This window comes from Clarias gariepinus, chromosome 23, assembly GCF_024256425.1.
Source record: "Clarias gariepinus isolate MV-2021 ecotype Netherlands chromosome 23, CGAR_prim_01v2, whole genome shotgun sequence".
Classification (NCBI taxonomy): Eukaryota; Metazoa; Chordata; class Actinopteri; order Siluriformes; family Clariidae; genus Clarias; species Clarias gariepinus.
In genome coordinates, this window is record NC_071122.1 from 12,340,811 (window position 1) to 12,356,168 (window position 15,358).

At 37.8% G+C, this 15,358-nt stretch overlaps 1 protein-coding gene across 1 annotated transcript; it reads left to right on the forward strand.

Moving 5' to 3' along the window:
* The first annotated feature begins 1,757 nt into the window (after positions 1 to 1,757).
* Positions 1,758 to 10,262, forward strand: pdhb (pyruvate dehydrogenase E1 subunit beta). The gene is made up of 10 exons (XM_053484673.1): positions 1,758 to 1,859; positions 1,960 to 2,019; positions 3,610 to 3,717; positions 3,824 to 3,886; positions 5,505 to 5,540; positions 5,746 to 6,031; positions 7,506 to 7,616; positions 8,684 to 8,775; positions 9,534 to 9,675; positions 9,874 to 10,262. Exons 1-10 carry the CDS (start codon positions 1,824 to 1,826, stop codon positions 10,017 to 10,019), a joined length of 1,080 nt encoding a protein of 359 aa, XP_053340648.1. The 5' UTR covers positions 1,758 to 1,823; the 3' UTR covers positions 10,020 to 10,262.
* The last annotated feature ends 5,096 nt before the right edge of the window (positions 10,263 to 15,358 follow it).

The window sequence follows — 15,358 nt, forward strand, 5'->3', positions numbered from 1 at the left end:
ACCTTGTTGCTTTCAATTTAGCTAAATTTACATGTACCATATCTTACCCCAAAACACGTTTCACAAAAAATATGGCTTAGAGATTAAGCAAGACAAAACTTCATCTCATGTATGAGAACTTTTTGAGGGACATGAATGAGTAATAGATCATATTTCTGGTTTGATTATGCAGTTGGCTTTAAATATAGTGAAGTAACAAGTTCTATGAGATTTCACTGCTATTTTTAGGATTATGCTGTTACTTTTATTATTATTAGTAGTAGTAGTACATTTTCAAGTACTTTACTAATTTAACTCAAGCAGCAATACAAATATAAAACTGCATTATTGTGCTTTTCTGTTAATTCATGAGAGAATTTATATGCGAACCCATCTATGACTTCCAAGACATTAATTGTGGCCAAATGAACTATATGGTACATTCTTTAAAAAGAAAAAAAAGAATGCAATGCTAAAATGTGTCAGTGTCGGCAATCAAAAGAAGCTTTCTCCAGAATAAATACACATGGTTTATTTACCACAAAATGTGAAACATGGATTAACCTCAAAAACAGGAAAACCAGTTTAAAATTAGCATCCAGATTAATGAATAGTGGTCTCCAGTGGAGATGGACAATGACCAGAAATGTATTTTGAAAGCAACCTGAGTTGTTTGGTTTTTTCAAGCAACAAAGTGATAAGTTGTTCAGTGGCCATGCACTGCAGCTGGGGATGTCTAAAGCTTCTAGACTTAAATCAATCAACATGACATTTTTTATTCAGTATTGTTCATTCATTCATGTTCTATACCGCTTAGCCTGTACAGGGTCATGGGGGCCTAAAGCTTAGCCCAGGAGACCCTGGGTACAAGGCAGGGTGCATCCTGGACAGGGTGCTAATCTATCGCAGAGCACACACATGAGTTGGCAACTCTGATGATCTCTGTAATCCATTTCCTACACATCATCCAGTGCCAGGTCCTAGATTTTTTGGAGGGGTAAGTTTAACTACAGCGATTCCAGTTTACTGGATAGCTAAAGTGATAAATAGCAGACGCCTAGCGATTTGACTCCTGCATTGCAACTGCACGCCCCTATTTATGTCTGATTTTACACCTCTTTTTCTCATGTAAATTTAAATGATGACTTAGATTTTTTTAATCCATATAGATTTTTTTTTACTCCCATACAGTTTTCATAAATAGAAAATATAGCTAATAAGCCCAAATCCGTGTGTGTACCAGGCGTTAACCTTTTATTTTCTCTGTGAAGTGGGGCATTTTAACATGGAGTTCTATGGAGATTGACTCACATTACGAGCCAGCCACCTAGTGACCGTTCAAGGAACTGCACTTTTTAGCACTTTTAAGCTGAACTTTTTTTTTTTTTGCCCCTTGGTTAAATATCCATTTAAAGCCTCATTTCACAAAGTTTTGCTTGATTTGAATCCAAATGGCCACAATAATTAAATGCAATTTAAAAACAATACGTCGTGTTGTAATTAGTTAGTTGTAATTAAAGCGTGCCTGTTATTTTATTTGTGTGATTTTATTATAGCCAGTTCAAAAAGTAAATTGCGTGATTTATGTATTTGTGTATGTATGTATAAGAAAAAAAAGTGTCCTTGGCAATGTGGGCATTTCCGGTTTACTTCCGACATCCTATAAACGCGACTCTGATTGGTTCTTATTAAACACCCAGCCTTCCCATTGGGTATTATTCAAGAACACGCTACACTTTCGAACGTATGATTGGTTGTTGAAGAAGAACCCTTTTTTGATTGCATAATAGAATTTTACAGCCCCGCCTCCAAATAGAGGACAGTGGGACAGTCTAAAAAGAAAGATGGCGTCGCTGAGGTGTTTTCTTCGCTCGGGGAAGGTTAATTCAATTTTAAAAATATGTATTTTTTTTATTATTATAAAAGCCGGTTTTAATGTTAGTATGAACTTATTTGCAAGCTAATGTCTTGTTGTTACAGAATGCCGTCTCAGCTGTTCTCCGGAGGGAGTTTCACAGGACGCCGTCTGCTGCTGTGCAGGTTAGCATTGATGCTCTAACCTTTACCGTTTAGCCTTAGCAACACGGAGTAAAAAAAAAAACGTACATACCTTTTATATTGAAGTTATTAATACCTCGTATTGTACACATTAGCAGTATTGCTCTTTTGTTGTTGTAATTTGACTTTAGTTTTGGTTTTATTCAGTTAACTCATCTGTCCTCATTCATTATATTGGTTTAGAACCTTAAGGGAGCATAACTTCTTTCATGACAACAAAAATATTTGTCTAATAATGTGACTAGATAACTTGTAAACAGTTCCAGTCAGCGTCTATTAAATATTAGCTTGTCTTGGCAGTGCAGATAAACACCTAGTATAAATGTTTTTTCAGTTTGACCCAATGCATAAAGCAGACACCCATAGTTTCATGATCAACTGCATCATCAATGCAACAGACTGAGTTCTTTGCCATTATTTTGATTTAAATTTGTTTTACCCTTTCTAGGCTGGCACATCCTTAAGCATGACTAGAAGTTAAATTGCCAAAGCAACTAATTTTCATTAGAGATTTGGGAGAAAGATTTGTTTGTGAATCATGATTCTTTTATGCTAATTCATGCATCACCTTCACAATGACTCCAATTATTATTTATTACATTTCTAATACAAATACTTAAGTCGATTGCCCAGTGACCAGAATTGGCTGTTTTTTTAGCTTAATAAGCCATCGTTCACGCTGGACATAACCAATTCTGTGCAGAGTGTGTGAGTGTCTGAATGGTGCAACAGAAACGTTATGGTGTTGCATTATCAAAAGTTTCTGATCACCTTTTTAAAATTATTATTCAAACCCACTCATTACGCATGCTTACACCAGTCTCAAAACGCACACGTTAGAAATTGCACTTGCTCACTTTAGAAGCTGTGCCACCCACGTGTTAACAATTGCTCTTAAGAAATGGTAAAACATCACTTTCTTTATAATCCTATCCTGACCTATTTACACATTGGCATCCCATGTGAACGGTCTCGGAGATGAATTTTATTTTATAGGTAAATTTTATGAAAGGGTAAACATTACAGGTGCCATCTTGACATGGGTCTTCTGAAAAGATGTCGAAAAATCCTGTTTTAGCGCCTCAGAAGTGGAAGAAAGATTCCAAATTAGCTATAAAGAGAATTATCTTCATTAGCTTCAAGGTTAATGAAAGTGCAGGCGGAAAGACGCCCCTTGTATGATGATAATGATTCTGTTTACAATATAAAAATGGGTATATTCCAACCTAAAAAGAAGAAAACAAATAGCAGTTATAATAATGTCGGTGCATAGACGTTTTCCAGTTCACTCTTCCCCTGAGATATTTTCACAGTTTCCAGATTCCAAAAACGCCACCTAAAATACAAAGTAGCTGAAAGAGATTTGTTGGCAGCTGAGTGGAATCAAATGACACTTTCTAAAAACCAGTTTGAGGAACAATAATGTATGGATCAGTAGCTTTAATACTACAGTTTTAAAGGCATGGATTAATAACATACTTTTGTCCATATTGTGTTTGAAACAGTGTGGACAATGCAATGTGGCATAAAGTTCAGGAGCTTAAAATAACTAGTCATGCATGTTTATTGCAGGTGACAGTGAGAGATGCTCTTAACCAGGCTATGGACGAGGAGCTGGAGAGGGATGAGCGTGTGTTTTTGCTTGGTGAAGAAGTTGCGCAGTATGATGGTGCCTACAAGGTCAGTCAATGTGGTTGTGTTGATATTTTTCATTAATAAGCAAAAAGAGTCTTGTACACTGACATTTATTAGCTTTGGTATTGTACTGTATAAATATTTCATTTAGGTGAGCAGAGGACTTTGGAAGAAGTATGGCGATAAACGTGTTATTGACACACCTATTTCTGAGGTGAGCGCAATTTGTCTGAGTCATTCATTTATGCAAGTGCTAGCATGATTTTTACAAACATAAGACTAGTTGAAAGGTAAAGTTAACTGGGTTAGAGTTGCCTTTCCTTTCACAAAGATCTGTGTTGGAATGTAGTTTGTGTGTGCTTTATGGTTAAAAACTCATGTCTTGATTCATGCATCACAACTGGGACCCTGCAGAATAGGCAGTATGTTATGTGGCTTACAGGACAAAGGGGGGACACATTCATCAATATTGTTGGGTATTTAAGGTGAAAAATTGTGCATGCCATTGGCATAGAATTACTGCACGAGTGGTGATATAAGTACATTTATATTTTGGGGACAGTACAGTGACGTAGTGGTTAGCACTTACCCCTTACCTCTCCAAACTTAAGGGTTTGTCTCCTTTTTCTGGTTCGTGTACGTGGAGACTGCATGCTTTTTCCGTGTTTAATGGGTTTCCTCCAGTTTCCTCCCACAGTTCAAAGACATGCAGATTAGGGTAATTGGTGTTTTTTAAACTCTTCATACCTTGTGTGCCCTGTAATGGATTGGCACCCTGTCCAGGGTGTACCCCGCCCTGTGCCCAGTATTTAGCTCCAGTCCCCCATGCCACAGGATAAACGTAATAGAAGATAAATGTTTGTGTCTGTGTGTGTGTGTATATATATATATATATATATATATACATACAATTATTTTATTTTTTTTACTTCTAACTGGCAATGTACTATTAACTGATGAATGAGTATAAAAATAATATTGGATTTACGTGAAGTAACGTGGTTTACCAATGTTCCTCAAGACGAGCAAGGATTTTTAATACATTTTGACTTGAAAAACGAGCATTGTTTTGGTTTACGAGCACTGAGTATCATGTATCACGCATGCGCTTCTTGTTTTGACGCCGAGTGTCACGTGTTGACAACTGAGCCAACGGTTTTTCTTTCTTGTGCTGCGGAATTGTAGGTAATTGTCTTCCCCTGCTGGGTCTTGGTGCTTATCTCTTACTGGTATAATTAACATCCGTGCACGCGTGTACTTTTTACTATAACAATGTGACCACATGTGCGAGTGAAAAATTTTATTTTGTGTTTGTAAGCGTGTTTGTACAGCGCACATAAGGCAAGAGCAAGTCTCATTAGAGGGTAAAGATCCATTTTTTCTCTCTGTATGAGCCTGTTGTTTCTCACTTTACCTTTGAAAAGAATCGCGACAGAGCAGAGTTTTTGTGTAAGGCAGAGAGGGTGTGCCACACTCGCCTTTACAATGCCCCCTCCCACCCCTCCTCCTCTGGGCTTTCCACACACACACTCACTCACATACTCTCTGCCTTACACAGAAACTCCGCTCTGTGGCGATTCTTTTTAAAGGTAAAGTGCCAGTTTATTTGTTTGTTTGTTTTTTACTTTACAGCAGTGATTCCGTTAATATGTGGGTATGCGAGTGTGACCTTGCAAATTTTTTTGATAAAATAGTCTCTCCATTAATGTGTGTGTGCGCATGCACATTACACACCACACACACCCCGCTTATGGAACGAATTATGCTCGTAATCCGAGGTTCCACTGTATATATTTATTTTCATATTTAAAATGTGAGGTTTTGTTTTTCAGATGGGTTTTGCTGGCATTGCCGTTGGATCAGCCATGGTGAGATTTTGTTTGTCTTAAAGTATTTTAACTTAAAAAGTATCTATATATGACTGCCAGCTAATTAAAAGTTTTGGAAATTTCTAAAGACTGTAAGGATATAGAAATTATATGAACCGTTTGGGTATTTTTGTATTTTGACAACTGATTGCTGTCCAAAACTTATTAAAAAAAAAACAATGTCTAATTTTGTCTATATTTTTAGGCTGGCCTAAGGCCTATCTGCGAGTTCATGACCTTCAATTTCTCCATGCAAGCCATCGATCAGGTCATCAACTCAGCAGCCAAAACTTACTATATGTCAGCTGGGCTGCAGTCCGTGCCCATTGTGTTCCGCGGGCCCAACGGCGCATCTGCAGGAGTTGCAGCTCAGCACTCGCAGTGTTTTGCTGCCTGGTATGGTCACTGCCCTGGGTTAAAGGTCGTAAGTCCCTGGAATGCAGAGGATGCCAAGGGGCTCCTCAAATCAGCCATTCGTGATGATAATCCAGGTAAGATGGGCCTTTAGACACAAGTATTACAGAAAATTGGAACATGCACAAATTTGGTAAACACTTTCTTAATTTACCCCAATCAACTTGGTCTCTCTAGCTGCTAAAACACAAGCTGAGCATATCAAGCTGATGACTGCTATTTTCCAGCTTACCTGTAACTTTCTTGACCCGGTTAATAAATGTTTGAGGTTTTCTACTTGCCTTAATTTTTATTTTTTTCTTTAAAAGCTTAACAGTTTAAGATGTTACATTTGTAGTAGTTAAAACTAAAGGGGTACCCATGGCTCCGCTCGTGTGCAGTTCCTGTCAGCCACACGCTACCATTACCTTCTAATGGAGTGTGCGGTCACCTCTCTGCTGCTCCACGAGCTCCCCCAATGTTTTACACATATATATGAGTATTATAACCTCATAATGACCATGTCTACTGTTACATGGTGAGGGACGCCTGCTACACCGCCCACCGGAATCTAAGTTTTTGTTCACATGTATGTGCGAACTTTAATACCAGGCATGATCATTCTTTTTAATTTTCTTTCGTTCCTGTTTTATTCACAACTGTTTAATGGTGACCTGTCTACCTTCTTGAACAAGAATGAATAAAAAATATATAGTATTTTGGCTACTTTGTATCTTATTGGGCTGGAAAAAATGTCTTGCCCAATAAAAAAATTTGGCAAATTTTAGTGAAACATAGTATGTGCATAAATAAATGGGCTACAGTGTGAGTTTGAGTACCGACATTATTTGGCCTGATTTTCATTGTATTTAGGGAGTTCAGTAGTTTCTAGGCAGGATTTTATTATTGTGATCGGTCAACCCTGGTAAATGCGCTAGACTGTTTTAGGGAAATTCTTGTCCATATGTACAAAAAACAGGGCTTTTCCTCACACTATTGAAGACAAAAATCTTATTTGCACAATGATGGTTAAACTTAGCTATTAATTCACAGTTTACATGTTTGGCAAGGGGTTCTTATGGACCACAGATAAGCTATTTTGTTACACAAGTGCTTTAGAATAATGCGAATTCTGGATTAAGTCTCATTACTGTTTTACAAAGAATTTTTTCCCTTTTTTAACTATTATTATTATTATTATTATTATTTTTTGTAAACTTGTGTTTTATCTCACGCCATGGGAGTATATCCTTAAAAGCCAGTGTGAGAGAACCGTTACTCACTGAGGTAATATTCAATGTTGGTTATTTTCTGACTAATCATTTTCTACCAAAAGTTAGCAGCACCTTTATTACCTCAACGTATAGGTGACCATGACACACAATTTCCATCTTGATTCAGATTTAGTTGACAAGCCTATACGTTTGCTTCTTTAGCTTTGCACTGGGGCTATGACTTTGACAAGACCATAACAAATAAAAGTTTTACCTAAACTGTTTCTCTAAAAATATTGAATGTAAATGTTAAAACATGGATTGTAAAATCTTCCAAATTTGTCTATGTTTATGTCAGTTGTGGTGCTGGAAAATGAGCTGATGTATGGTGTGGCCTTTGAGATGTCTGAGGAAGCACAGTCCAAAGACTTTACCATCCCCATCGGAAAGGCAAAAATTGAGAGATCAGGTCGGAAAATCTAACATTTGTGCTGTACATCTTGTAAACCTTACAATTTCTTTAAATGTATCTTCTATGATCAGTTAAAGTATGAATTCCTAGGGTTGGACGATATGGCAAATTTATATCACGATATATTTCTTAATTTTGGTCGATACGATATAATTCCGATATCGATATGGACAATATTAAAAAGCCACAGGAAAAAGCTGCAGAGGACACACACAATGGATATCTGCTAACTGAATTTGCAAAGTCTATAATACCTCCAGGCTCCTCCTACTAAAATGATATATAAACAGTGTATATATTATTTTAATTTTTTTTAATAAAAACAGTACAAAAAATAAGGTTCACTTTTTATTTGTATTTAGCCTTTACAAACTGTGAAATAAACTATAAAATAATTAAAACTCTCAGACTCAGCTTATTAGTAGTATTAGCAGAAGCGCGCGCGCATACACACTTGCCTTTACAGCCCCCACCCACCCCCAACTCCTTTCGGCTTCGCACACACATAGACACACACTCTGCCTTACACACAAACTCCGCTCTGTCGCGAAACACGAGAGGAGAGGAAAATGGATTTTTACCCTCTGAGACTTGCTTTTGCTTTATACGCTAACAAACACAAAATTAAATGTTTCTCTCTCACACACACACACGTGGTCACAGTGTTCTAGTAAACAGAACACGCGTGCACGGATGTTGATTATACCAGTAAGAGACGAGCACTAAGACCCAGCCGGGGAGACGATTACCTACAATTCTGCAGCGCAAGGGAGAGAAAAACCGTTGGCTTATATATTCAAATGTATATCGAAATATCGGAAATGTGTAAATCATATCACCGTTATTGAAAAAAGTTCTATCGCGATATATATTGATATCGAATTATTGTCCAGCCCTATGAATTCCTTTAAATCTTAGTTATGATTAGCTTTTCTTATAGTTTCAGTGTTACAGTTGGTACTGGTGGGTTAAATTTACAAAGGGTCAGGTAATTTTTTAGATGAGTGTGTATCATTTGGGTCAGTTTTGAGTTGATATATTAATCCTTTTGTTATTTTAATTAGGAAGTCACATCACGCTCGTCTCACATTCCCGAATGGTTGGTCATTGTCTTGATGCTGCTGCTGTCCTGGCCAAAGAGGGGATTGAATGTGAGGTAAGATTTAGCTGGATATTGTACAAGTGAAAATGGATTAGTCTCTTCCAACAAATTACAGTACAAGCTAGCTGGTTCTTGATCATTAATTATGCTCATGTGACAGAATTACTCTATTAGGTCATTTGTTATCAACTCTCAACTCATTTCTATCAGGTTTAGTTAATTTCAAGTTGGGCATTTGAAATCTGTTGCTGTTAATTCTAAAGGCCTAAGCCTTTAACATTGTTAAAAAGAATATTTGGCGGGATCAGGAGCACCAAAATGTCAGAAAGACCACAGAAAACCATAGTTGTGGGTGACTCTTGACCCTGCTCAAGAAAAGCCCCTTCAAACTAACAGGACAGATCAAGAACTTCTTCGAGACGGCTGGGTTTTCAGTGTCAAATGGTAAAGATAAGGCTTTATTAGAGTTAATCCAGTTTACCAAAAGATGTAAATCCCAAAAACAGGAAGACCAGATCAGAGTTGGACAGATGAGAAAGAGATCATTCTGTTTACAAATGGGCAAAGGGAAAAGAAGAGCCTGGAAAAGGGAAACTACTCCTGGTTCAATAAAATTGAATTTGTATCTGCAACAATTATAAATCCTTGTTAAAATCATGTCAATATATAGTCTAGATGTAAGAAACGTGCAAGAAATAATTGGGGATAAATGGGGCTAACAAGCAAGCTTGTGTAATTTTTTACTTTCTAATGCAGTTTTCTGAATTAGCATATTACTGTCTTAGTTCTGATTATTTGTTCCTAATTTACAGGTTGTAAACCTGCGCACTATCCGACCCCTTGACGTAGAAACAATTGAAACTAGCGTGATGAAAACCAACCACCTGGTTACGGTTGAGGGAGGCTGGCCTCAGTTTGGAGTTGGTGCTGAGATTTGTGCCAGAATCATGGAGGGTAAACCCTTAAATCTTTTTATGTTTACACTTTTTCAAGCATTTGCTGTTAATAATAGCAGACTTTCCTTTTACATCATGTTTATCGTAACTGACCATTTTATTTTGCAGTGAAATTGCTCTTTTTTTATTTTAATTTTTTACAGAAAATAACTCCAGTTACCTGTTCTGATAAGTTTTCCTCTTTATGTAACTGTAGGTCCTGCGTTTAATTATCTGGATGCTCCTGCTGTCCGAGTTACCGGTGTGGACATCCCCATGCCATATGCAAAGATTTTGGAGGACAACAGTGTACCACAAATCAAAGACATCATCTTTGCAGTGAAAAAGACTCTAAATGTGTAGTAGGCAGCGAAACACTATTTTTATCCCCTCTATCAGAAAACTCACTCTATAAACCATTGTGATTTCCTCCAGCTACAAAATAATAAGCCAGAAATGTACTAAGGGTTGTTAATAATCTCAGAAGTGTATAATGGTCTCTCTGTTACATGATGGGTCTCAACCAATTAACCAGTGGATGTCTTGTTGTATTTACAAGATGCCTTTTGTCATAAAAGTGATATTTATTACCGAAAGGTAAAAACAGCCTTTGTACTGTGTTTTTCTAAATGTTCTAATATTAAGATGAAATTTAATAATAGAAACCACTTAATCATCAAACAGTAATGACAGATAATTAATAAAATAATAATTTAAATCTAAAACCGGGCAGTGCAAGACTAAAGTTTAGTGACAGCCTGAGCACAACTTAAAACACAGGTATGGATAGACTCGCTGGAACTCATCTGTTTGATTAGATATTTTTGTTAACAATACGTCAATCACATAGCAGGAACTTGATGTGTTTTGGCTTGTACAGACGGTCAAGATGCTCTGCTGAATTTCAAACTGCACATCAGAATGAGGGACAAGGGTGATTTAATTGGTTGATGCACTGGTCTAAGTATTTCTGGTGATTTCCTGGGATTTTCACACAAAGCCCTCTAGGGTTTACAGAGTCTGAAAAGTGAGAATATTGAGTGAGTGCCAGGGTGAAAATGCCTTGTTGAGGTCAGAGGTATACTGGCCAGACTGGTTTGAGCTGATAGAAAGTCAACAGTAACCTAAATAACAACCAAGGTATGCTGTCACATACCACACATTGAGCAATACACCAGATAAGTAGCAGACCACCATACTGGGTCCCACAATTTGCATGGGCTGACCAAAATTGGAAAATAGAACATTTAAAAAATGGCAGGTTAAAAGAGTCTTGATTTTTTTTTTTTTTTTTTTTACTCTAATATTAGGATGTAATGGACAGAATTTTGTGTAAACAACATGGGAGACATTTTCTTGGCACACTTTGAGCTGCTTATTGAGTATCTTTTAAATGTTACAGCCTACCTGATTGTTGTGGCTGCCCATGTTCATCCATTTATGGAAATATTTTGTAAATATTTGTTGGCACACTAATGCATATAAGGCTAGAAGACTTGGGAGGGAAAAGCTCAAGCAAAGAACAGACCGATTGTCTAATGGCTATTAGAATCCTGCCGTAACCATGAGATGATACTACCTACTCACACTATTGAGTTATTTACTTAACATGCCCAACTCCATAGTACATGGGGTTTCGTTGTAAAAAAAAAAAAAGCTACATTAATCTGGCAATCATAATCAGTGCCTCAGAAACAACTATTTACTAGGAATTGCAGCTTATTACTCACTACCAAAGGGCTATATAGTTCTTGTCTAGAACTCTAATAGACTACGGATTTTAGGTGACTGCAAAGAAAGAAGTCAAATGGTCTGGTTCTATTTAATATTCTATTGTGAATTTCGCAGAAACCTATGGTCTGAAATAAAAAGTAAACTTATTAAACTGAATCACATGTAAGGGAAAAAATGCTAGTGGACCAGACTCCTGGGCCACCCAGTACAAATTTAATGACATAACCATAGTATTAATATTTTAAAACTGTAAACAAGATGGTGTTAGTTTAATGTCCTTTAAAATAAATAACACTTACTTTCATTAAGATGTTTCAGTTGTGTTGCACAGAAAGGCACCCACTGTTCAGTCATAGCCTTAAGTCATGGGAAGACAGTTATTATACACAAAGTTATACAAAAATAAAATATATTGAGGCATAGGGCTGCATTTTCCTTTATCCTTTTTCTTATGTGCTTTAGTACAGTTGATGAAGTAAAAGAGTTTTACTTGTTCTCTAGATATTCAGTAAAGTAGCACTCCCTCTTGTGTGATATTGCTTTTCATATTACATAATTTTATATTATATATAATGTGACGTGGCAGTCCACAAGTGCTGATATAGAGCATTAATACTTGCAGGCAGTGGTGGCTCAAATGATTACTGATTGAAAGGTTGCGGGTTCAAGCCCCAGCACTGTCAAGTTGTCACTGTTGATCACTTGAGCAAGGACCTTAATCCTATAAACTCCAGGAGTGCTGTATCAAGGCTGATCCTGCGCTTTGATCCCAGTTCCTAACTGGGATATGTGTGTAAAAAAAAATAATAATAATTTACTGTGCTATAATGGTACATGTGACAAATAATTGAATCCTAATCTTGGAAGACAATTCCAGAAAAGTAAAATTTAAACTACAAAGTTTGTGCTGCAAAGGAGAAATTCATTTAGAGTTACCAGACCTAAAAATCACCAATTAACAGCACTTAGGATAAAAGCCGATATAAAAGGCTTTACAGAGCATAAATACAGTACATCCTAGTATGAACTGCTCAAAAGAGGTTATTGCATATTTTGTATGTCTTAAGTATTGTTTTACTGGTATGTAGAAAGAACAACAGAAAAGACCATGGAATTAGAATGTGTCAAGATGTTTTACTGGTAGAGTAGTGTAATTTAACATTTAAATTTACTCCTCACAATTTTCCCAGCATAGCCCTCAACTACATGGCAAGGCAACAGAGGAATACAAAATCAGCTCTCACAGAGCTCGGAGCAAGAAACCTTGGTAAGGATGGAGCCAATCCTTCTAAGCGTCGCAGTGGGAACTGGGAAAAATGACATAATGAGGATGAAAAGTCTACTTTTGACTGGGAAAAGTTGAGCTTTCATTTCCTTAACAGTTTGTTTCAGTGTGGCTGTCTGAAAAGAAAAGGACAGGTTCGAAATTGGGCGCCAGCTCTGAAGTTGTTTCGAAATCGCCTTGGTGGATAGAGTGTACGTGCCAACCAGTGGAGACTGCTCTAAGACTACAAGGGAAGCTCTGCTTCCTCTACTATGTCAGAAAATAAATGCTCATATATGCACTTTCGTATTTCTATTGGGTTAATTTTCTTGTCATACATTTCCGTGCAGCACAGCGCGTTAAACCCTCCTGAAGCCCAGCTTCACTGGAGCTCTATGGGCAAGCACAGAGGAGCTTTTTTCACTGTAGAAAAGCTGGACGGTAATTGGATAAATGCACCAAAATCGTCACTTCCAGGGAAGCTCAGCTTCTCTGGGAGTGAATGAGGCAGTGAGCGGGCCAGGATGCTGGGCTGCTGCATGATGATTGGAGGAGCTGTTTAAAGGGCGGAACCCCTTTTTTGATTAACAGCATGTCTTAAGTATACATCAGTGCTACAAAGATTCGAGTTCAGTCCCATGCGGATTTGCAGGTGAAGTGGTACGATAAACTGCTGCACTCTGTATTGTTTGCTGATGATATAAACCATTTTTGTTTGTACAAATCATTCTTTAAATAAAAAAAAACAAAAAACATTATAGCATTCTGGACTTTGCTCCTTGTTTTTTTCAAGATTCAAGACTTTACCATTGTAAAGTTAGTTCGTTCATATATTTAAAGTAGCTCGTGGTAGGGGAAACTAGCCAGCTAGCAAGCTGTGCATGATGGCAGACGCAGACGGTGCTAATATTGTTGACCTGCTTTTGGCAAAACCATTTAGTAGTCTTCCTTACGAGGATTAAACGACAGGGCAGACCAATGCCCAAGATCTGGTGCAAAAATCAAGAATCAATAACAGGTCTTTTCAGCTTTTCTGGTATGATAAGGTGAACTGGCTGACTGAAAGGTGCTGTGACAAAAAAAAATTTACTCTTGACCATGCCTTCTCAGGGAATGGGATGTGTTTGGTCAAACGTGGGTTTTGGGGATCTGGGCAACTTTGACAGGGCATACAAAAGGCATGAAAAGTGCAAGGAACATGTGAGTTCATGTGCAAGGTTAAGATGTCTGGGCAGGGTTAGGTTTAAACGTGCAGTCAATGAAGGTCTTCGCATTCAGGTGGCAAAACATAATGAAACAGTAAAAAAAAAAAAACACGGCCTTCCTAAATCGTCTAATTGATATGACTTCCTTGCTTGGCCGTCAGGAGCTGGCATTCAGGGGGCATGATGAGAGTAGTGAATCAGCAAATAAGGGGAATTACAGGGAATTTACAGAAACATTAGCTAAATATGACTCTGTCTTGGTCACACAATTTCAGTCATTAGCTGTGTTTTCTGGGATGTCCCACTCAATCCAAAATTACTTCTTCTCTACTCTCGCAGCCACTGTTTCTGATCATATAAAAGGTAAAATTCAGACTGCTCCCCTTTTTTGCATGGCAGGTGGATGAAGCAACTTACATATCTTGCCATGCCCAACTGTCCCAACCCCTTTTTTGATTGACAGCATGCCTTAAGTATACATCAGCGCTACAGAGATTCTAGTTCTGTCCCGTTGTCAGGTTATATTACAAACTTTCGGGTGGCTCCCGCACTGGACTACACTCCCGTAAACAGCTGTCGTAAATCAACCTCTCTCTCCCGCAACAACACGCTCTTAGTCGGCGGCGCTCGTGCGATCGACGCACTCATTCATATGAGTAGGAAAAAGATGCAATATTATGGTTTCCGTAATTTTTTATATATTTGCATACTGACTGGGCTGGCCCACACTGGCCAGCGGCCCACCAGGAAAACTCCCGGTATTTCAGATGGCCAGTCCGCCACTGCCCATGCGGATTTGCAGGTGAAGTGCTACAATGAACTGCTGCACTCTGTATTGTTTGCTGGTGATATAAACCATTTTTGTTTGTACAAATCATTCTTTAAATAATTTAAAAAAACATATTATAGCCTTCTTGACTTTGCTCAGTGTTTCAGCATTGTAAAGTTAGTTCGTTCATATAATTAAAGTAGCTTGTGGAAGGGGAAACTAGCCAGGATTTACGAACAAATAACATAATGAATTTTATGATGAAGTCCTTATATGAGCTTCCCGTTTCAAAAGCTAGCAGCCGCCACTGCTGCACAGTTTAGGATTACTGCAGTGGCACAGGATGTAGACTATATGCAGGTGTGTGGCAGATTTTTTTGTATTTTGGATCTGATGGTGCGAGATCGCAGTATACTTTGATGCAGGAGGTAACAGCTGATGGATTATTATGATGTAAGAGATTGGGATTAACAGGGGGAGGGCATACACATAAAAGAGGGAAGGAGTTGAGGACTTGTGACTGCAGTCGCTCGATAGTTCAGGGCTAGAATTTACCACAGCCTACCTAGTCTACCTAAGCCTTAAGACATCTTAACTTAAAGACATCAACTGTTATACCCAACTTAGAGCTACCTAACACAGAGTATTGTTGCAGATCAATCCCTGCTATTCATTGTCACCCAAATGAGATTGGGTTTCCTGTTGTGTTTGGTTCCTCTCAAGGTTTCTT